Source organism: Eleutherodactylus coqui, chromosome 2, assembly GCF_035609145.1.
Source record: "Eleutherodactylus coqui strain aEleCoq1 chromosome 2, aEleCoq1.hap1, whole genome shotgun sequence".
NCBI classification, from domain to species: domain Eukaryota; kingdom Metazoa; phylum Chordata; class Amphibia; order Anura; family Eleutherodactylidae; genus Eleutherodactylus; species Eleutherodactylus coqui.
The window spans coordinates 227,789,580-227,811,941 of record NC_089838.1 but is presented as its reverse complement, the minus strand read 5'-3'; the positions used below and the strand labels follow the sequence as shown (position 1 = coordinate 227,811,941).

The 22,362-nt window shown below is 41.3% G+C and overlaps 1 protein-coding gene across 2 annotated transcripts in view; it reads left to right on the top strand.

Moving 5' to 3' along the window:
* The window catches only part of UNC13C (unc-13 homolog C), a 457,400-nt gene that overhangs the window by 283,732 nt on the left and 151,306 nt on the right, over positions 1 to 22,362 (top strand). For both annotated transcript variants that reach the window (XM_066592576.1, XM_066592575.1), the window contains one exon: positions 5,710 to 5,843. In XM_066592576.1, coding sequence (XP_066448673.1) covers positions 5,710 to 5,843 — 134 coding nt within the window. The remainder of the gene's footprint in view (positions 1 to 5,709; positions 5,844 to 22,362) is intronic.

The following is a 22,362-nucleotide window of genomic DNA, read 5'->3' as shown; positions in this document are numbered from 1 at the left end:
TGAACATTCAAAAACTTTTGCAGTTATCCAGGGGCAATTTTTTTTAAAACGTTGCCCACCATAATGTACCAACATAAAGGAAGCCATAGTCTCATCCCTCACTCCTATGCCTTGTTCACTGGTCTTCACTCCTATGTGCAAGGAGCCAGTGATAATGCCACTGACACAGGGGGTCATTTCACCACTGCAGCCAATCATTGGATCATTTCATTGGGTGATTATCTGTCCCTGTGTCATAATGCAGCCAACATTGTAGACCAGCTGGGGAGCAGGGGGGGGAGGGGTGCTAGTATGCTGCTTTCATGTTGGTACAGCAATTATTTTAATTTTCATACAAAAAGTTTGTTCACTAGAGCTGCTTTTCCTGGAGGCAGAATAATACCATCAATTATGGCTATGGAGAGCTGTCTTTCATCAACAAGCAAGCATACAAATGTGCTCCCCTTTCCTCCTCACATATTTATCAATCTTTTGTATGCTATGTTGTGCCATTTTGGACTATGCCTAAAACAGAAAGCACTCCCACACCGACAGCCCACATGCAACATAATTGCTAGGAATGCAAACTCTCTCAAAGGTTTTTAATTGTTTTCATTGAAACTTTTAGTGTTAAAACCACAATAAAGCAGATTTCCATCCTGCCCCGATCTCACCCCTTTTCATCCATCCCCTTTTCTCCAGTAACCAAAATCTAAATAAAAGAATAATATGCACATACATAGTTCTCAACTATAATTGTTGCAAAGAATGTACCTCAGCTAGTTATCATGTACATCAATGTTGACTTAGAGACCTTGGGATAGATTTGCTAATTTAATTGCTCCAGAATTCTGGCTTTAAATGTGCCAAAAACCTGGTGTAGTGTTGTGGACACTTTTTGCACCTTGTTAGACACTTTTCAAAAGGCCTTGTCAAATCGAAAAATGTACCAGATTTGTTAATCTCATGTCCGTTTTTGGCTTAAAAAATGATCTGAAATATATCACAAAAGAGGTGATGTGAAAAAAAGTAAGTAAGTAATGTGCGGAATTTATCACACAGCGTGCATCAATATGATAAATTAGGTGTATCTTCCAACTGCCTTGTCTAAGTTTAACTATGAGACCACATTAACAAATCTGCTACATTGAGCATCAAGGGAAACAAATAATCAGCAGTTTATTGGTGTTATGAACATCAGAAGTTCTCCTGCTGTATTGACATCCCCTGCCTGCTAGTTTGTTGCTGGTGCCACAGTTGATCCATTAGAGAGTCAGCTGACCACACTGTTGCATCTTAGCCTCAATTGGGAGGAATTCCTTATTGGTTATTCTCTCTTTTAATATTCCTGGCTTGTGTAATGTTTTGATGGTTATATCGTAAGCTATGTGTTTTTAAATTCAGTATTCCTTGTTTGCTTCTAGTATGTTCTTTTTAGCCTAGATTCCTTGTTTGCTTCTAGTGTTTTGTTTCTTGCCCAGCTTTGATTTCTTCAGTATAGTTTGTTCCTGTCGTTTCCTAGTCCAGTCCTTGCCTTGCAGCTTGTTTGCTTTTCTGTTTGTAGCTTAGGACCTTTTTACACTGAACGATTACCGTTCCATAAAATAATTTGATCACGTGAATATGAAAGATAAACAATGCCAGTGATTGAATGATGAATGATAATTCGTTCACTTATCGTTCATTGTATGTAGACATAAAAATCATCATTCAATCATTTGTAAGTCATATATAAAAAGTGGTTGTTCTGTGACCGTCCCATTTATCTGAATGTGGCTTGCTTAAATATATGCACATGTTGCAGAATTGACCCCAATCATATATGAAACTGATTCTCAGGGCTGCTTTATACTGGTGAGGGCAATATCGGGCCGTAATTCATGGCCCGAAATCGCCCTTGCAATCCATGTGAAACCTGTGGATACGAGGCGCTTTCATGTGAAAACAGCCTCGCATCACTGTGGGGAATCTCTTCATCCTTGTGGGGAATCCATTGACCCCTGCCACAGCTATAGGGATTTCCTCGAAGCTTCTGAAGGGATTCCTCATGGGGATGAAGGAATTCCCTGCCACGGCTGTCACAGCCGCAGCAGGGGACCCTAATGTTCTCCCATTGTTTTCAACAGGGCCGGCACTGCGGGCGCCATTGAAAATAATTGGCCATGTTGCAAAAAGTAAGAAGATGCTGCAATTTTTTTTTTCACGCAGCATCGCAGGAGTTAAAACGTCACAAATGAGAATGAAACCATTGAAAATCATTGGTTTTATAATCATGCATTTTCACTCACTCGCATCGTGAGATAATCGCACGATTTTCTCGCTAGTATGAAGGCCCCCTCAATCTCAAGAATTTCTTTAAGAAAATTGCTGTTTTCAAAAGTCTGTATTTTTATAATGAAAAGCATTGTTTGAGAGGCAATGGATATAAAATATGGCAAAGAAAACCTTTTAAAATATCTAATGGTATAATAGTGCACCCTGAGGCACATTTCTACATAGAATTTTGAAATAATAGCTGCAGACACACTTTAAGGGTCAGTATGTGAGCTAGGTACAATATTATGTTAAATGAGCTTTGAAATATTGATAATTTTAACTAGGAAACAATAGTCCTGTCCAAGTCAATGAAACATGTTATTGTGATCGGTAACCTTTTAAATTGCTTGTCATGTGAAATAATGGACTGACTTTTGCACTAATGGGAGGAAATATACCTCCTGCTGCATTCTATGTTACATTACACTTAGTACTATTGTAGCTAAGAATTCTGGATGTCTATTGTAAGATTCAGAAGATCCAATTATTGTGATTGCAAATACAGTGTTTCCCCGATAGTAAGACACCCCCGATTGTAAGACGTATCGGGGGTGTCAGGGGGGTCGGCCAATGTAAGCCGTACCCCGAAAGTAAGACATACCGTAGAAAAAAAAAATCATTACTCACCTCCCCCGGCGTTCTGTCGCGCTCCGGCAGGATGTCGCTCGCTCCTCGTCCCCGGCACAGCATTGCTTTCTGAATGCGGGGGCTTGAAATCCCCGCCTCCAGAAAGCTAATACACACGCCGTCAGCCAGTTACAGAATGGCTGTGATTGGCTGAAGGCGCACGTGGCTTCGGCCAATCACACTATTCAATGACATCATTGAATGGCTGTGATTGGCTGAAGGCGCACGTGGCTTCAGCCAATCACACTATTCAATGACATCATTGAATGGCTGTGATTGGCTGAAGGCGCACGTGGCTTCAGCCAATCACACCCATTCAATGATGTCATTGAATAGTGTGATTGGCTGAAGCCACGTGCGCCTTCAGCCAATCACAGCCATTCAATGCTGTCATTGAATGGCTGTAACTGGCTGACGGCGTGTGTATTAGCTTTCTGGAGGCGGGGATTTCAAGCCCCGCATTCAGAAAGCAATGCTGCGCCGGGGACGAGGAGCGAGCGACATCCTGCCGGAGCGCGACAGAACGCCGGGGGAGGTGAGTAATGATTTTTTTTTATTATAAGACATACCCCGAAAGTAAGACATAGTCTGGCTTTTGGGGATAAAAAGAAAGTAAGACACTGTCTTACTTTCGGGGAAACACGGTAGGTATATTATGAGTGATTGCACACAGCAATTTTTGACTAAGATATAAATGATCCCTTTGTACGTGTCCATTGATATGGTGTGGGTCTTGCCTTGTGGCTGAGGACTGTACAGCAGAAAACGGCACATGATTCTAACGCAAATTCCTAGGGTTTAGCAGTTTTAATGAGCTTCAATTGTGCTGTCATAGCTGTGGAACCGCAACAATTTGTGGTACAATTTACTGTGCAATTCTTAGCCTTGCAGAAAATACCTTACCCTTCTGGAAGATGTCAATAAGCCCTTTATGCAGCATAAAAGATCAGCGATGAGCTCATCATTCAGTTTAACCCTTTCCAATCCACTGTCTGACCTCTGAAGACATTATGATTTAAGGCTGTACAGCTCCGATGTTGGAGGACATCAGTTGGGGTTCTCTTACTGTATGTTCCGAGCCTCTCTGCTGTCGGAGCCTATCCAACGTGTCACCTCATGCAGTACTGGCTTTAGCCAGCAGATAGTGCCGTTGTATAACAGCAGAAAAAGAGTAAGCCCCCTAGTAAAACCAGGATAGAAATTGGATTGGAAAGGGTTAAACAGCTGCTGTTCAGTAGTGAACGGCTGCTGTGTTATGTCACTGGAGAGGGGCGGGGGAGCGAGAGTAGAGAAATCTCCTGGACTGCCTCCCTGCTGGCCACTCCGTGAGCAAGACAGCTCTGCTAGCTCCTGTCTGACAGCACAGGAGCGCGGATACACAGGGACGAGTGTCGGGCATCGTTTGCCCGATATTTGTCCCGTGTAAATGGATCTTAACTCTGACCACAGTATGACAATGGAGAGTCTGTGTTGACAACCGAGTAAAGATACCATCAGACGGGGTGATTATTGCCCAAATTATTGCTTGAAAAAATGATTTTGAGACCAATAGATGGATGTGCCGTGTAGTTTTGAAATATCGAAGTTTGGTAAATATAATCAGTGTATTTATCACCCATAGATGCAACATTTCAGCCCTCACATTGGTGTTCTTTTGAGATGTAAAGATGACCCTGGTGTAAGGGCCTGTGGGTGAATAAATACATAGGTCATTATTTTACCAGACTTGGATGTGCCACATGGTTTTGGAATATTTCAAGGTCTTGGATCGTGGTCATGACACTGGGACTCCTCTAACTAGGCACAGTCCTGCTTTTGGTTGAGATAGATATATAGGATAGATTAGATAGATAGATGCCAAACCCCAGAGACGTACAAATCCTGAGATGGTACAGATTGAGTGTTTCTAGCCTGGTCATTGAATCAGGGCAACATAGACTGACCTACAAGCCCAGGAAAGCAAACTGTGCCAACACTGCAATCAAGGGACCTTGAAGGGTGAGGTCCTCTTCCTGCAGCAATGCCTCCAGCTTCATATAGTAGTAAGAGAAATTATACATCCTGCTGGATGAAGAAAACAGCAAGCATTGGCCATACAGTAGAAACACAGCACAGTGTGTTAATGTATGCCACAGACTGAGATGAACATGACATACCATCAACTTCTATAGCAACTATCCTCAATTTGTTCCTATCCCTCATTTGTTTAAGGTACCTTTACATGCACCGAGTGATTACAGGTGACTGTTGGCCCCTGTGCATATGGCTCCTGACAGGGCACTGAGTGAGAAGTCATTCATTTTCAGCTCACTGCAATTGCAGGACTACTGAGTAGCTTCTCGTTCAGTGTAAACAGGAGTCGCAGTTGGCCAGAGGTGATCTCCAGCCCGCTCCACCTCCATTCTTTGATAGACTATTGCTCCTGTGTAAAAGCATAGGAGTGATAGTCGCTGGGACGGCTTGTGCACCTGACAGTCATCCTGAGTAAATGTACCTTTATTTCCCACTTGCTTTGACAATGCTAATGTTTATTTGGACCTGCCAATAAAACTTTTTTTTGGCATTTAAATATGAATTAGATTGATCTAGTGTAAATATTAGTTTGACATTCTCTTTTTAATGATGCGCCTTAGATACTAGAAAAAGTGTGAAATCCAGCAATGAGCAATAAAACAGAATACTTTATTTTCACATATTAAAATGACAATCAGCAGAATACAACTCACCTGTTCTTATATGACTTATATGACATAATTTAAGATACTATGTGTTTTTAATATTTTACAGGGTAAGAAACAGGATATTCCACGTGAAGAACAAGGTCCAACGATAAAAAATTTGGATTTCTGGCCAAACCTTATTACTTTAATGGTCACTATCATTGATGAGGACAAGACATCATATACGCCAACTTTAAACCAGTAAGTACTCCTATTTTATGAGGAATGTTAAAAAAGGATTTTTGGGGCTTTAATGTTGACAGCCTTTCTTTAGGATAGGGTAGCAATATTAGATTGGTGGAGGCCCAACTCTCCCCCTCACCCTTCCCGGATTGAAGAAGTCGTGGCACTTGCTCAGGAGAGCAATGCAGCCTCTTAAGGGCTAATGCCCACGGACGGATTTATGCCGTGTTCCCCACAGTGTAAATCCATGGCGGAATAACGCAGCTATTAGGTTCTATTGAACCTAATAGCTCAGTCCTCACATGCGGGATTCTGACGCGGATTAACACTGCAGGGAAAAAAATCATGGTATATTCTATTTTACTGCATTTTTCCGCGGCGAGAGGTCATCATTAATATAGTATTAATGGAAATCACGGAAAAACGCCGTTTTTACGCGATCTCCAGTGGGGACTTTTTTGTTTATCCCCGTGGGATTCCCACGGCATAAATCCGTGGGCAGGAGCCCTAATTGTTTACCAGGTACAGCTACATACATTTGGTATCGGTTATGCCTGGTATTGCAATTCAGTTCCATTCACTTTAATGGGACTAAGCTGCAGTACCAAGCACAACTGCCACAGAATGTACAGAGCTGTGACCAGCAAACAATGAAGAGGTTGCAGTGCTCACCATGACCCCATTTTTCAATCAACTAATCACAGAGGTACTAAGAGTCAGACCTCCACCAAGCTGATATTGACAGCCCATCCTAAGGATAGGCCATCAATATCAGAACTATTAGAAACCTCTGACTATTGTTATACAGGGTTATTTTTCCTTTTTCTATTTTATTGCTGCTTTTTCTTTGTCATCATGGAAGAAGTCAGCAGCATAAATCTGTGTGAAGCTCGTCTATCAATGGCAATGCTATATGTTGAAAAGCTCTTTAAATCCACCTACAGATGTCTCTTGTGTTAGACTTGTGCTCATTTCTCCAGGCAATATCACTGTGGTGTCTAGCTGCATGAGATGAGGTTACTTCTCCACTTTGATGGTGTCATATATTGTAATAGGGAAGGTAGGATGCGCTAATAGTGACTATTGATTTATAATGTGCAGCTAGCTTCTATTATGGTTTATAGTACACAGTGGCCTCAGATGAGCAGACAAGGGTGTTCAGCCTTGCAAAATAAGATGGATGTTCTCTTCATACATGGGCTAAAGTACTGACTTTGATTATATCAAGGTACTTCTCATTATCTTTGTTTGTGTTTAGAAGAGACATGTCACCTTACATATCCTCAGTGCTGGCTTTCTATAAATTGCAAAGAATGTAAAGGATAATGTTATATGTCCTGAATGGATTAGACCGATTTGTGCTTTGTTTGTCTCCTAAACCCGACGGTCTGTAAGGTTACCAATACTAATTTTAAAATTCTTTTAATATTATTTTTTGGCCAAAATGTTCAAATTTGGAAGTTCTTTTGCATAACATTACAGACTGTCCTCAGCCTGTAGTAAACTGATGTTTTAGCCTTCTTCAGTTAAATATTGTGGTGTGTTATGAAGGCTTCCAATAATCTGGTTTCATGGTATAAGATTAAGGAAAGCAACGTTTATTTAGAATAAAGTTACAAAGAAACGATAAGTAAGAGATGAAGATTGCGAGCCAGCAAGGAGACCCCCCACGCACAAGGAGCAAGAATCTAATGAGCCCCCACCATGGAGGGTATTTAAAGGGGTTGTACCAAGTTATAAAGTTATTCCCTATACTGTGGATAGGGGATAACATTATGATTGGTGGGGGTCCAACCGCTGGGACACCCTCAGATCCTGAGAACGAGGCCCAGTCAGTTCCCAAGTGAATGGAGGTCAAGCAGGCACGCCCCACTTAATTAATTTCAATGACAGCGCTGGAGATTGCATAGTTCAAGCATATTGGCAATCTCTAGTGCTGTCATTAAAAAAATGATGTGGCAGTGTGTCTGAATGACCTCCGCTCCATTCACTTGAGGGCCAACCAGACCTCCAATCTCAGAATCAGTGGAGGTCCCAGCAGTCGGACCTCCACCGATCATACAGTTAAAGCCTGTCTACAGGATAACGAATAACTTTATGACTTGACACAGCAACCCCTTTAAAAGTATTTTCAGGCTCTTAGCCATAAGAAATTTCAATGCATAAACATTAAGAAGTAGAAAAAATACATAACATTTATACAAGAATGCGTCAAAGCTCATTACATTTAAGCAATCGGTTATTGCAAAGCCATATTGATTATTGGCATATTTATCTTATCAGCTGTAAATTTGATTTCCTATCTAACAAATTGCTTTTGATTTTAGTGTAGGGGCTCGCAAAAAATGTTGCAAGCAGGTTGCAAGCAGGTTGCAAGCTTGTGTAGTTTGGCTAGGATATCAATTAACACTCCATGTTTATAGTTTTTGCAGATTTCAGCCTGACTGTGATTTTTGGGGGTAATGGGGTTTCAGTAGTTGTGGGGTGTACTCACAGTGGTGAGGTGCTGTGTACAAAAAAAAAGTGATCGTACTGACCACCTAATACCTGCATATGCTGATGCGAGTAACAATAGTCACCACTGTGCAGCCAAGTTAGTACAATTATAGTAATATTTGAACGGCAGTTAGAAAAAGGCTCACAAGATATAATCAAAAACATAATCTTATAGAGGTGCTGGGCAGCCTACCTGATCTAATAGTCTGGATGTGACCAACAGGCTGTTAGCCAGCATGGAGTACTACACGTAACCTTGTGTGTGCACTTAAAATGCTAAACACCCGGTACCCTCTTAGACACATTTTTATTAAAATCACTGTTGTATGTTTTAGTGCAAAAAGTTATTTTTATTCTAGCACACATTAAACGTCAATCTGGAGTCATCTTGGCGGTACCAAAAGTCTTTTGAGTCACAGAAACACTCCTTTATGTACACCCAGTCCTGTTTAATGGACTTTGCTCTACTCCGTCCCTCTCTAACAGGGCAATAGAGCCACAAAGTTCCACAAGATTTTAGCGCTGCTAGAACTTAAATCAGAAGCCAAGGGAGCTGTTAGTCAAATCAGAGTGTGGAGAGAGGGAGTCCTTAATTAAAAGTAAATTTCTGCTAAAACACATATCAGCCAATTTAACAAAAACATGTCCAAGGGTGCGTTCACATGTTGCTGACTGGCTGCGGATTTTGGCACGGATTTTGAAAGGATGAAATCTGCTGCAGATCTGCATCAGAATCTGCAACAAAATCTTCCACAAATTAGCTACGTGTGAGCACGTTATCAAGTTCTACAGCTTCATCCTGGGGTTTTATAATGAAAATAAATTGTGACAGGTTACCTCCTTATCCATCCTCTTTGTCATCTATTGCCTCATCTCACTACTCCTGTTAGACTAAAAACTCCTAAACATATAATTTCCTCTACCCTTCCACCTCTCATCTACCTCTGTTTGACCAGATATAGTTTGGCTTTCAACTGTATCATTCTATGGAAACCACCGTAAGCAAAGTCACAAAGGATCTGCTAACTGACAAAGTGTCAAAGCATTACTCTGTATACAAGCAAAAGGCGGGTACCACTCAAAATACTATAAATGTCAAGTGCACAATGGAAAACACACCAAGGATATAGGAGCAAAGGAATGAAGCGTGTGGAAACACAACAGTGCACTCATTGTAAATATAATCTATCAAAGAGGATGTATAATCCAAAAAATATATTTTAGAGAGGTGTACAAGCAATTACAGACATCTAAAAACTGTTAAAAAGGTGTCAAGACAACATCCAATAACCAAAGAGAATTACTACCATAGTAGAAAGTATTCCTTCTACATTCCGCCATATAGTAAAAACTAGTAATTATTAGGAAATTATAGTACCAGTGTTTCTTGTGGCGCAATGCGCCACACAGCTGTGCTACATGGTATATGCATTATGATCCCCACACATCACTGCACAATGGTTCCTCCCACAGCAGTGACATCACCATAGGTCCTTCAGCCAAATGGATCTCTTTTACCAAACTGCAGAATGGCTCCTCCCCCAGCAGTGACATTACCGCAGGTTCTTAAGCCCACAGATCTCTGTGGTGGTGGTGGTGGGTCAGTGTCTTCTGTCAGGACCGCTGAGTTGTGTTTGAGATAATAACAGCTTAGTTGTATTCTCATTTTGTTATTTTTGCCTTCCCTTTTCAAGAGCTCTAACTTTGTTGTTCTTCTGTCAGTCAGGCTTTGTGTTTTACATATGTTGTAGGACCTTTGATGATGTCACCAGGGGGTGAAGCATGAGAAGCACTCACATACTAACTGACAAGTGGTCGTTAGTAGTTTGATAACTATGTGGACTCACCAATTATATAAACAGATGTGGAAAAACGGATAAAAACTGCCAAGATCAATAAACAGAAAGGTGCTGGTAGAAGATGAGAAACCTAGCCTGTATGGACAACTAGCCTGTCAGTAACACACATAGTCACTATGCCCCATAGAAAAAGGCAGAGTGTATAGCCAACTATGAAAAATTCCACATTGAGCAAAAAAGTAAAGGAGTCCAAGATAGAAGAGTGAGGAATGCCTAACCTATATTGCCACAGGCAAGTGGCTTGCTCATTGGTTACCAAACAGATACTGTACACACATATTTATACAGAAATGTAAATTAGCAAGGGGACAAACCTGGAGCATGTCAATTCCTGAACAGCATGGAAGATGATGACTATATCCATATCTGAATACAATGCATGCACATATCATGTACATAATTACATACCGAAAAGCACGTGTGCCAAATAAAGCAAATATGACACTTTACTGAATACAAGCACATGTGCTCCATATAACAAGCAGCGATACATGAAGATAAATGAAAGAGTAAACTCATCAAGATTGAAGGTACTAGTAGTACAATGAATAATCACATTATGGCCACACGAGCGTGTCAAGTTCTGCATGCCGGATCCCACAGCGGAATCCGACCCTGTGCCCAGCCGGTGACTCTACGTACCTGTCCGGATTATTCTTTATTCTGTACTGCGGATGTGCCTGCCGGGTCACATGCGCAGTACAGATTATGCCGTGAATTCAATGGAAGCCATCCAGCATGCTGCGATTTTTTTCCCCCCACGACAATCGCAATTGATTTCCGCTCATGGGCAGCAAAAATGCTTTTCCAACAACCATGTATAACAAACGGGAGAAGTTACAAAACACGCCAACACAGTACACATTAAAGTGCTCCCCAAGCCCAATAAAGACCTACAATTACCAGGATCATACAGGCCCATTTCACTCACAAATCAAGACCTGAAAATACTTGCAAAAATATTAGCAGAACAGTTAAGCTCGCTTGTGCCCATACTAGTGAGACACGCACAAGTAGGGTTCATAAAAAAATCACGCAATAGCAAATCTTAGAAAGGTCCTCGCGGTTTTAGACACACTAAGGCATCAGACACATCAGCACTGAATCCAGTACTAATATCCCTAGACGACGAAAAGGCAATTGACAATGTACAATGGGGTTGGCTTGGTTTGGTCCTGGATAAAATAGCATTACGGGGTCCTTTCCGTATTTACATTAACAGCATCTATAGCAAGCCAACAGCAAGAATCCATACCTCAAGATTCTAATTGGACCCATTTCCACTGTATAGAGGTACCAGGCAGGGTTGTCCACTGTCTTCCCTATTGTTTGATCTAGCGTTGGAACCCCTAATACGTCATCTGGAAGACTCCCTTGTATTCCAGGGAATAAAAATCGGAAAACAAGAAATCAAGCCCACTCTCTTTGCAGATGACAGTCTCATATTTATGGCAGATCCTAAAGCACATTTGAAGAGCGTAAAAGCGGACATAACTGAATTTGGGCCTTTTTTTAAGTTTACCGAATTAATCCAACAAAAACTGAAATACTAGAAATAGGTGCATCTAGCCCTAGGTCTTTTTAGATTCCCCTGGGATGGGGAGAAAGTATAGTAAAACTACATATCACATACCTAGGGATAAAAATAGGTAAAGATCCCACTTCACCATACACCCTAAATTATATGCCATTGATTGATAAGATAGTTTCAGAATTAAGGTCAAATCTTCCTCTCTCAATGCTGGGAAGATGCCAGCTTACCAGTATGATGAGCTTTTCCAAACTACTGTACCCTATGCAAACAATACCAATACTAATTAAGCACGCAGATGTATCGCAATTTAACTCAGCCTTTACAAAGTTTATTTGGGCAGGAAAGCATCCGAGGATATCTTTGCAGAAGTTAATGCTGAACAGGAGTGAGGGAGGGTTGAATTTCCCTAATTTCGAAAGCTACAATATAGCATGCCTAACAAGGCACATAGTAGATTGGATGAGAGGCACAGATATATATTCCAACAGACTCATTGAATCCACCCTAGCCGCTCCTTGGAACCTTATAGCATGTTTGCATACACATTTCTCCGACCTTCCACCAGCAATTAAAGGATCCATAGTACTAACAGACATGATAGTGACATGGAAGGAAGCAAGGAAACTCTTTGGACTTCCCTACTTGTTGTCCCACGTCTATGCCATTGATAGACCACCCAGAATTCGCCAGAGGTCATGATCATAGAGTCTTTAAAGAGTGGCAAGAAAAAGGTTTAGTGGTAGCCCCGCACTTCATGCATGAGAGAGAAAGCAGATGGCTTAATCCATCTGAGCTCAAGACCAAGTATAACATACCAGAGACACAACTCCTGCAGATTGCGCAGGTACTTCAGTTTTGCAAGACTAGGCTTAGAGATCTCAGTAGAGAGGCGGCCAAAACAGACTTTGATTCCCTAATCGCACAGCCAATAGGAAGATCCTCATTATATACGTTACAAAGTGCAATTTAAAAAAATCCTAAAACTCTAAAAACAGTATATTTTCCAGATAGGAAAAAAAATCCCACAAGATACAGATATGGGAGAAAAGATCCTGAAGGGTTGGTCAAAAATCAGAAAGATAGTCACTCCCTTTCAATATACAACCTGGTATCTAATAGAGGAAGCGAGGGACTCTCTGGGAAGACTAAAAATCGACAGAGGGCAGGATAACGAGACAGACCGGAATATGAGGCTTAGGATAGGGTTAGGACGGGAGGAGGAGAGGAGAGGAAAACGAAAAACCTTAAAAGTACTCCATCCTGGTTATTTCCCTTTTAACATTGTATTGTGTTTTTCTTTCTTTTTTTTGTCAAATTTGAAATAAATGGATTTATATGAAGATAATAGAAGGATTGAAAGTGACGAGTAAACCATAAAAAGTAAATAGTACAAATGACCAATATGTTTATTTTTTCCCAAGGTGACAATGTAAATGCAAAGTTTTTGAAAAACATTGTTGTATTGTTCCAAGATGTACCTTATTTCTGTTTTTTTTTTTTTTAAATTGTAATGGAAAAACACATTTTTTCATAGCATGCAAAGGTATTTGCTGCGGAATCTGGAGGTGGACACTCGCTCCAGATCCCGCTATGCATTTCTGTGCAGGCAATCTAAGTGTGATGAGCAAATAATATCGCTACACAAATTTAGGCCACTCAAACGCAGCCTGTTTTTTACAGCGTCTAGCGCAGCGTTTGAAACGCAGTGCTAAACACTGTAAAATGCCTCTATTGATTTCAATGGGGATTTTCATACGATCATTTGAGCACGCAGTTTCTAACGCCATGATTTTCAAACACTGTCTGCTCAATTTTAGTGTGTTTCAGTGATTTTGTGTTTTAGGTCGGGATGACCTGATCCGATTTTGTAAAAACGGCTAGATTTTATCACCGGGCTGATCACAACGAGCAACATAAGCTGGAACCCCTTCCCAGTAAGGTCATAAATTTACGGCTTGTGGCAGGGAGGCATTAAGGGATTAAAAATAACAGCTGAAAATTATCCTGCATAGTGAAATACTTAAGTAAAAAAAATACACGAAGCCAGAATTGCACTTTTTTGATCACCCTGTAACCAAAAAAAAGTTTTATCAAACTTTATCAAAGAGTAGTCTACATTACAAAATGGTTCCAATAGGAACTACACATCGTTTCACAAAAAACAAGTCCTCGCACAACCCTGCTGACAGAGAAATTAAAAATGTTAGAGTGCTTAGAAAATGGTGACAGACAGTACAGTTTATTAAAGATATTTTATTTTACAAAGTAGTACAACAAAAAAAACTGTATTAATTTGGTATTGCCGTAATCGTACTGACACACCAAATAAAGCTGGCACTTAGCTGCAGTGTGTGGTGCCGTAAAAACAACTCCTAAAAAATGGTGCAGTTGCATTTTTTTCCATTTCACCTCACCTGAGTTATTCTGTATATTAAATGTTACGATTAAAAAATGTCCTGTTAAAAATAAGCCCTCATGTTGATGGAACAATACAAAAGTTACGATTTTTTTTAAAGTGGGGAGGAGAAAACAAAAATAAAAAATGGCCCTGTCCTGAAGAGGCTACTGGTATCACACTTTCCCCAGTGCCACAAGCTTGCTGTCTCTTTGATTCCAATCCACCCTGTCTCAAATCATTCATAAAATGCCTTACCCCCTTTTCCCATTTCAAACTCCAAGACATCTTTTGCTTGCGATCTTTCTTTAACCTTCAACCTGTAACATCCTTCTCTTTGGCCTCCCCTCTAAGGCTCTTCCACCTCTTTAATCCATCCTCAGTTTTACTGCTCCATCAATCCATTTTGCCCCTCATTACTCCTTAGTCTTTTCTTCACACTGCAAATCCTTTTACTGGCACCCCATTGCCCAGAAAATTTAGTTCAAACTGTTAAATAAGACATATATGGCTGTCCACAACCTGCCCCTCCATGCATCTCTGAGTACCTCCCCACAGTCTCTGATAAACTCCGGTGCTCATAGGGCTGCCTCCTCTGCTTTTTTTGTCTGCTTCTCACAAGATATCTCAAAGGTTGTGTGACCCCCTTATTCTGGAACTCGGTACTCCCAATCATCAGATTCTTCCCTTACTTCAAAAGCAACTTGAAAACTCAGTTCTTCAAAAAGACCTACAATAAGCCCTATTGACACCTTACTAGCTTATGAACAGTTTCTACCCTCACCTGTTGTCACTTTTACCCTCTCCTTGTATATTGTAAGTCCTCATGGGCAGGATCCTGTCTGTCTGTGTTAGTTTTTTACTTATTTAACACGTTTCTAGTGCTTCTTTTATCTTATATAATGTACTTAAACCCCCTTCTTCTTATGTAGAGTGCCCTGGAATTAATAGTGCTTCTGTAAAACAATAAAAAGCTGATTATAAAGGATACATAGACAATCAATAGGCAGCAAATATTAGGACTCATTTATATCACATTAGGGGTTTCCGGTTTCTTGTTCCATTTAGGGAGCCGAGGAACAGAACTGTCATGACGGAACTGAATAACGCTGAACAGACTAAAATGGGGTCCATTTAGTTTTTGGCCAGCTGTCATTTTGCCAGCTTTGCCAGGACAAAATAACGTTGCATGATACACTACTTTGTCCTGTTTTTGAACGGATACTGTGACGTCGATATAAATGAGTCCTAACTCACCAGTTCACCCTCCATACAAGTAATGCTTCAGTTCCGTGGGGTGATGAGAACATGCTAGAGAAAGCTTATTGCAGGCAATCAGCTCTCGGTAGGGGGACCTATTGTGCGGTTCGGGGCAGCAGAAACTGGAGAACTCCTTTTAAGCCTTTTCTTGGTTAAGTGGTGGGCACAGACAAAGCTATTACAAGGGCAAGACCTTCTTGAAGCTCTGCCACATTTTATCTACACAAACGCAAATGGCTCTTTGTACTATTATGAGTCAAAGTTTACATTCAGAACACATACTGTGATTTTATAAGCCTCGGTACTAATATCAGCATTTCTAGCCATGCCATTTATTAACTATGCTGAAAATTACAGGTTAGTTTGCTGGCAATCATCTGAACTCTAAATCAGTATGCTTACTGCTTGTAAGGTATTTTAAATAATCTAGCACCTCTTCTGCTTTAGAATAAGAGAGTAAATAGAGAAAAGATAAAAGAAGGATGTCAGATTTCCAGACATTGTCATTCTTCATCCTAATGAGTGCTAAAAGTTGGAAATGTGTGACTTGCTCTCTCTCCCTGCTGGAAGCTCTTGTGCTTCTTGAAGCTGCATTCAGCAATCATGTCTGTTTGCAAACTCAGGTAATCATTAGTGTGTGATTGCAACACCACACTATTGTGCTCTGCTGTGATAGTATTCGGTAATCTTTCCTCCATTTGTTATAAGTGCCAACCTGCTGGCTCTTTGGCTCAATAGCGATTGTGGAATTAATCTTGCTCTAGGTGCTTTGCATGAAGAGGTTTGACTTGGAGGAATTGTCAAGCTTGAGTACTCAGCACTGATTTTCACAAAGCATTAAAACTATTATCTAACATATTTAAAGGGCTATTCCCACCTTAGATAGTTATGGTATATCTGCAGAATATGTGGGGCCCCGTATGTGTCTATCTGGGACCTGTACTTATCTGCTGGATAGGCCACTGTTTACTTATAAATTTAGCTTTACAGGAACAGATCAATGTTTAGGATGAGGATGTGCCGTCCTTGTCTTTTTCTACATTTGCAGAAGAATGAATTGAGAGCCGTCTGTAAATGTGCATAGCTCTATCCATTCACTTCTATAAGAGCTATGAAACAGCCAGGAAAGTGTTCTTGAGATGTGTGCGAGTCCCAGAGTTGGGATCTTGTGGATATGCCATAAAAAGATAAGAATACTCCTTCAGCCAGTGTGGAGCTCTTTACTTACCATGAATAGTTCGGAAGATTAAAAAATAAAACAAGAATAAAGCTTAATACAGTACAATAGCACATTCATCAATTTAGTAATTTCTTATCCAGTTGCATAATTTGTAGTAATTTAGCTCTAAAGAACATTTCACTCCAAAGATAAAAAAAAAGTACTCTTAAAGGTGCTGTATTACCTAGATTTTTTATTTATTTAATAAGATACTGAAACGTAATCTTTTTTTCCAATCAATTTTGATTTTCTATTTAGGTCTCCTGCGCACGACAGGGTCGAATCCGGTATGAGGGATCCCGCAGCGGGATCGGACCCTGTGCCCAGCTGGTGCCCCGCTTACCTATTCAGATTCTTCTTTATCTGTATTGCCGAAGTCATGGCCGTCGCACATGCGCAGTACAGATCATGCCGCGCCATTATTAGGCGATTACGCGGATCAAGCAGCCTTTCCGCAATATGAGTGTGGAAGGGGCGGCGAACAGACGGCTTCCATTGACTTTAATGGAAGCCGTCCAGGTGGAAACCACAAATAAATGAAGCATGCTGCGATAATGCAACTGCTACAGGGCCCTTGGAGAAAGCCGTCCTCAGTTTTGATATTTTTCTACTGGATAGCAGGACCATATGCAGGACCTTCCTCCAAATAGGAACTACATTGTTAGCAAACAAGAAAGTGGAGAATTTGCTCAAAGGTCGTTTTAAAGGGCATGAAACAAGAATCAAACACCAGGCCCTACTCTCCTGGGTAACAAACCTGGGCACCATATTGGAGGGCCCATTTAGGCTTTAGCTATGCGGCCCCATCACTTCAATGTATACCACTGCCTCTATCCCTCCTAAACTGTTTCCTTACTCTGAAAAATTGCTAAAATGCACATTGGTAGTCCAGATGGACTGTTAGCTCACTGAAGAATCAGTTTACATGCTGCCAGTAGAAGTTTATGCAGAGGAGAAGGGAGGAGCTTCATAGAGACACACAGCCAAACATGCTGCCCATAGAGGTCTATGTAGGGGGAATGAGGAAGAGGAACTGTGTGAGAGACACACAGGGAGGCTGATGCAGCTGATAACGTTTTCTAATTCCTATACTTTATTCACATCAGTACTATTCAGTACTTCATAATGTTCTATATGGCACTGCTGCATCTGTGTCTGAATGGGAATAGAGAGTTGGGGAGCAAGAACTCATCCTCTTTCGTTGTGTATGGCTACTTTTACCAAGGAGATCAGAGACTGAGAATTAGGGATACAGCCTTCAGAGGGGAAGACTTCTAAAAATGCAGGATACAAGTCATATAGTAGCTAGAAATAATGTTCTTCCTCATATACACACACAATAGCATCTGACAGCTCACCTAAAATGACGAGTACATTTTTTTACTGGTCCCTTAACGTAACGTATCCCAAAACCTTTGTGCACAGGAACGCAGTCAAAGTGCAGGAAAAGGCCTTCCTCAAACTGATTCTGCAACGTTGAAGGTATAAAATGTCTTTGTATGCCGTTTTTGTTTGCCATAGCATTAATATTTCCCTTTGCTGTAAATAAAGCCCCTAGCCCAAACCCTCATGAGCAGTCCGTGCTATTATCTCTCCTCCACTAAATTCTATGGTAAGCACTATGCATGCCAGACCTAGATTAGTATATCAGGCAGCTAGATAGTGAAACATAATTCATCATCCCGGAGAAAACATTTCCTCTTCTGAAAACTCCAGTGGTGGCAGGCCTGACATAACTTCAGCTGCTTGCCATTGTGCATGGTGATTTTAGGCTTATGTGCTGCTACTCAAAAATTGAAACCCATTTTATAAAGCTCTCGATGCATAGTTTTTGTGTTGATGTCACTTAAAGGGTCAGTTTGGAAAATTGCATTGAGCAGAGGCATACATTCATTTTTGTTCTGCATCTGGGCCCTGATCCTCCAGCTGTGACACATCTCTGCATACTCTCTTCATCTACTACTACCCCCAATGAAACTCTCAGTACTCCCACAAAGTTTTGGTGTCCCCTCTGTGGCTGCACACAATCCAGGTGTCCTCTCTGTGGCCCCACAATGCCCTAGTGGCCCCTAAAGCTTTTGGTTCCTTCTCTGTGCCCCGCCTTCAGCCGACTGCACACGACCAGGTCGCATTCCACAAGTGGGAGCCCGAAGCGGAATCCAGCCCTGACCGCGGCTGCTGTTCGCATGTACCTGACTCTTTTCTCCATTATCTGTATTGTGCATGGTCTGGACATATGCAGTACATTTCTTTTTTTCATCGCCTGGCGGTGACGCTGGTATCCGCGACCTATCTGCAATGCTTGAAAGTGCTGGAGAATATGTTGGCACTATACAAATAACATATTTATTTTTTAACACCTGTTTTTTTATTTTGCATGGTCTACCACTTTATGAGTAATAACAGCTCATTCAGCTCAAACACATCCATTTCACATTAAAGGGGTTGTCCCATGATAGCAAGTGGGGTTAAACACTTCTGTATGGCCATATTAATGCACTTTGTAATATACATCGTGCATTAAATATTGGCCATACAGAAGTTATACACTTACCCCTCCGGTGCTGGCGTCCCCGTCTCCATGGCGCCGACCGAAGCCTTCTTCTGCCGGGATTAGACGCGCTTGCGCTGTCTGCCCTCTTCTGTCCGGCATGCGCAGAAGACCTCTGCAGAGCGAACACTCCGGAGCCGGACAGAAGAGGGCAGACAGCGCAAGCACGTCTAATCCAGGGAGAAAGCAGCTTTAGTCGGCGCCATGGAGACGGGGACGCCAGCACCGGAGGGGTAAGTGTATGGCCAATATTTAATGCACGATGTATATTACAAAGTGCATTAATATGGCCATACAGAAGTCCTTAACACCACTTGCTATCACGGGACAACCCCTTTAAAGGTATACATAGATCGCAGCAGAGATGCTACATTTAAAGTCACTGAACTTTTCAGTAAGAGTTGTACCAATAATGTTTGTCTATGGAGATTGCATGATTGTGTGCTTGGTTTTATGTACTTGTTTGCACTCGGTGGAGCTAGATACTTTTGACCATGTTACATGCACTGCTAATTACTTGCAGCGTGCCCACACATGCTGCGGATCTCTGCTGCAAACAGATGCAGATTTTCATGGATTGCTGGGAATACCTGGACTACTTGGCATTGTTTCAGTTGTCCAGCCAACAATCAGTATAAATCTGCAGCTTGTACAGGCATCCTTAGGCTCCTCTAGTTGGCATAGTTCTTGTAGTTGCTACTGTCTTTCCTAATGCCTGCCATATGTATTTAGGATATCCCAAGGGGGCTTGAAAATTAACAACCATTGGGTGTGATTGAGCCCTGCAAATGTCTTTTGTAGCTTCCAAAAAATGTTTCTGTAGCTGTAATATAGCTGGCTCAAAGAACAATGTTGGAGAGAGTTTGTTAAGATGACAATGCTAAAACTATCGAGGCAAATTCTTTGACTGCCTCCTCTATATACAGTAGAGCAGTACTACAACAATGACTGGACAATGTGAAACAACAAATTTAAGAAGTAAGCCAGTGATTTTGCTTTTTTCCCATTCACTGGATGGTTTATAACAAATAGATTGGTCAGGATGTGAGCACTGGGATCCTCGCCAATCCAGAGAACAGAGGGGTTCTGTTTACCCCACTCACAATCACTTCTGCATCTCAGCTCTGACTGGAGTGAAGTCACTTTGAATGGAGAGCTAGCTGAACATGTGTGCAGCCGATTTATTCATTTCAATGGGTCTGACAGTAAGAGCCAAGCATAGTGCTGGAATATTTCCATCAACCCCCCCTGAAATCATTAGAGTGGCACCACGCGTGTGTGTGGCCAGCTCTCAATTCACTCTGCTCCGTGCAGCGATACTGCTGTGATTGCCAGTGGGGCAAACGGGAACACACCACCCCCCATTTTCAGAATCAATTGGACTCCCAATGAAATATCAGTTTTCAGCCGTACAGTTGGTAGGTGAAAATAGAAAGACCACATCACCAGAATGCCCTTTTAAATATGAAACCAGTCCCTCCAGTGATTTAGTATGCATTGCTTGATCTGTAACCAGACAGATACAATTGATTTTAGCCGTTTCCCCTGGATATGCTGCAATTTGGGTTATGATAGAACAGGTAGCAATAAGGACTGCACTATATAAAGTTAGTGTGCTTTGTCTATGCTTATAAATACAGAATAAAGCCATTGCATCCCGAGACATCATCCCCTTGAGGATGTTTTACTGCGCACTGGAAGATGTTTCATGGCATGGAACAGCTTAGCAAATAGATCTCATTATCCTTTATGCTGTAAGCTATTTTTGTTTTTTATTGCTACAATGTATCACCTGCCATTTGTAGTCATAAATAAATATTTTCTGGTCATTTGAAATATAATGGTTAGAATACTGATAACAAGAGCACTATGGGTAAAATCATCTTGTACAGTGAAATATAACAGATGTTGGATTATTGAGTACAACACACTCAATTAAATCACTAAGATTCCCCTAGGTCAGTATAATGTATGTTATATTCTTCTAAGCTCGTATAGATAAAGAAAATTGAATATCCATACAGTAGAGAGGAACCAAATGAATCATTGCCTGCTATTCTTAAATATTCTGTGTACACGTGTACAAAAATACAAACAGGAGATAGAAAGTCCTTAAGTTGGGCAGTCTGCTTTTAGCATGCATTCTTTGTAAGTCACAGGGTGAATCATGACGATCAACTTCATGGCCACCAAAGAGATTTAAATTATTGTCAAATCAGTAATAGGAAATGTATTAAATTATATTTATTACAACACATTGCCATGTACTTTAATGAAAATACATAGCAGAAGTATCACCAGTGATGGCAAAGATTTAAATATGGTTTCCAGTAAAATGATTATAGCCAAAAACAATACAGTCCCATTACTGGATTTACTGTAGGATGAATTTTGCATATCCTGTTTTTTAAATTTCCTGTTGATGTTATAAAGCCGTCCTCAAGAAAGTCAAAGAAAGTCAATGCTGAGAACAGTACTAGGGATGAGCGAGTATACTCGCTAAGGCACTACTTCTTGTCATTGTTCCTCGTGGTTCCAGTTCCTAGCTGTGCTTCTTTGGCCCAATGTTCACTTGCATGAACGGATTCCACTTCTGAATCCCACAGTGGAATCCGTGTATGCCTGCGAACATGTAGAGGTAAAGACATTTTCTAACCTATCCGGCTCCAGCGTGGATTTCTTCCATCGGGGCCAGATCTCCTTTTTTCAGCACTGCAAATGTGCTCCGTCTTTTTTCGAATCTCCTGCTTTCCTGTGGATCTGCGGCCTGTCCAGAGTGACAGCTGCGGGCAGTCCATGGATTGAACAGCTTCCATTGACTTCAATGAAAGCCGTCTGGGCGGGATCTGCAGTAAAATGGAGCATGCTGTGATTTCTTCCTGTGTATGCGATCCACACGCCTGGAAAGAAAAAAATCAAATCCACATGCTTTTTACTGTCCTGCAAATGCTAATGCATCTCTATGGGCAGCTTGATTTGCAGATCTCCCGCGTGTGTACTGCAAATCACCCCCCCCCCCTCCCCGTGGACATTGGGGCTTACCTCCATGTTAATGGTTGCCATTCCTATTCTGTTCCTGATCTTTTTATTACTGGCTTTATGCTTCACTTCTGCTCTGTCCTCTGATCATCTACCAGTCTCTCCTATGGCCATATTCCTGTCCTGCAACCTCCTTCATGCTCCACGATACTGTTCCACATTCCAGTCTTGTGACCATGATTAT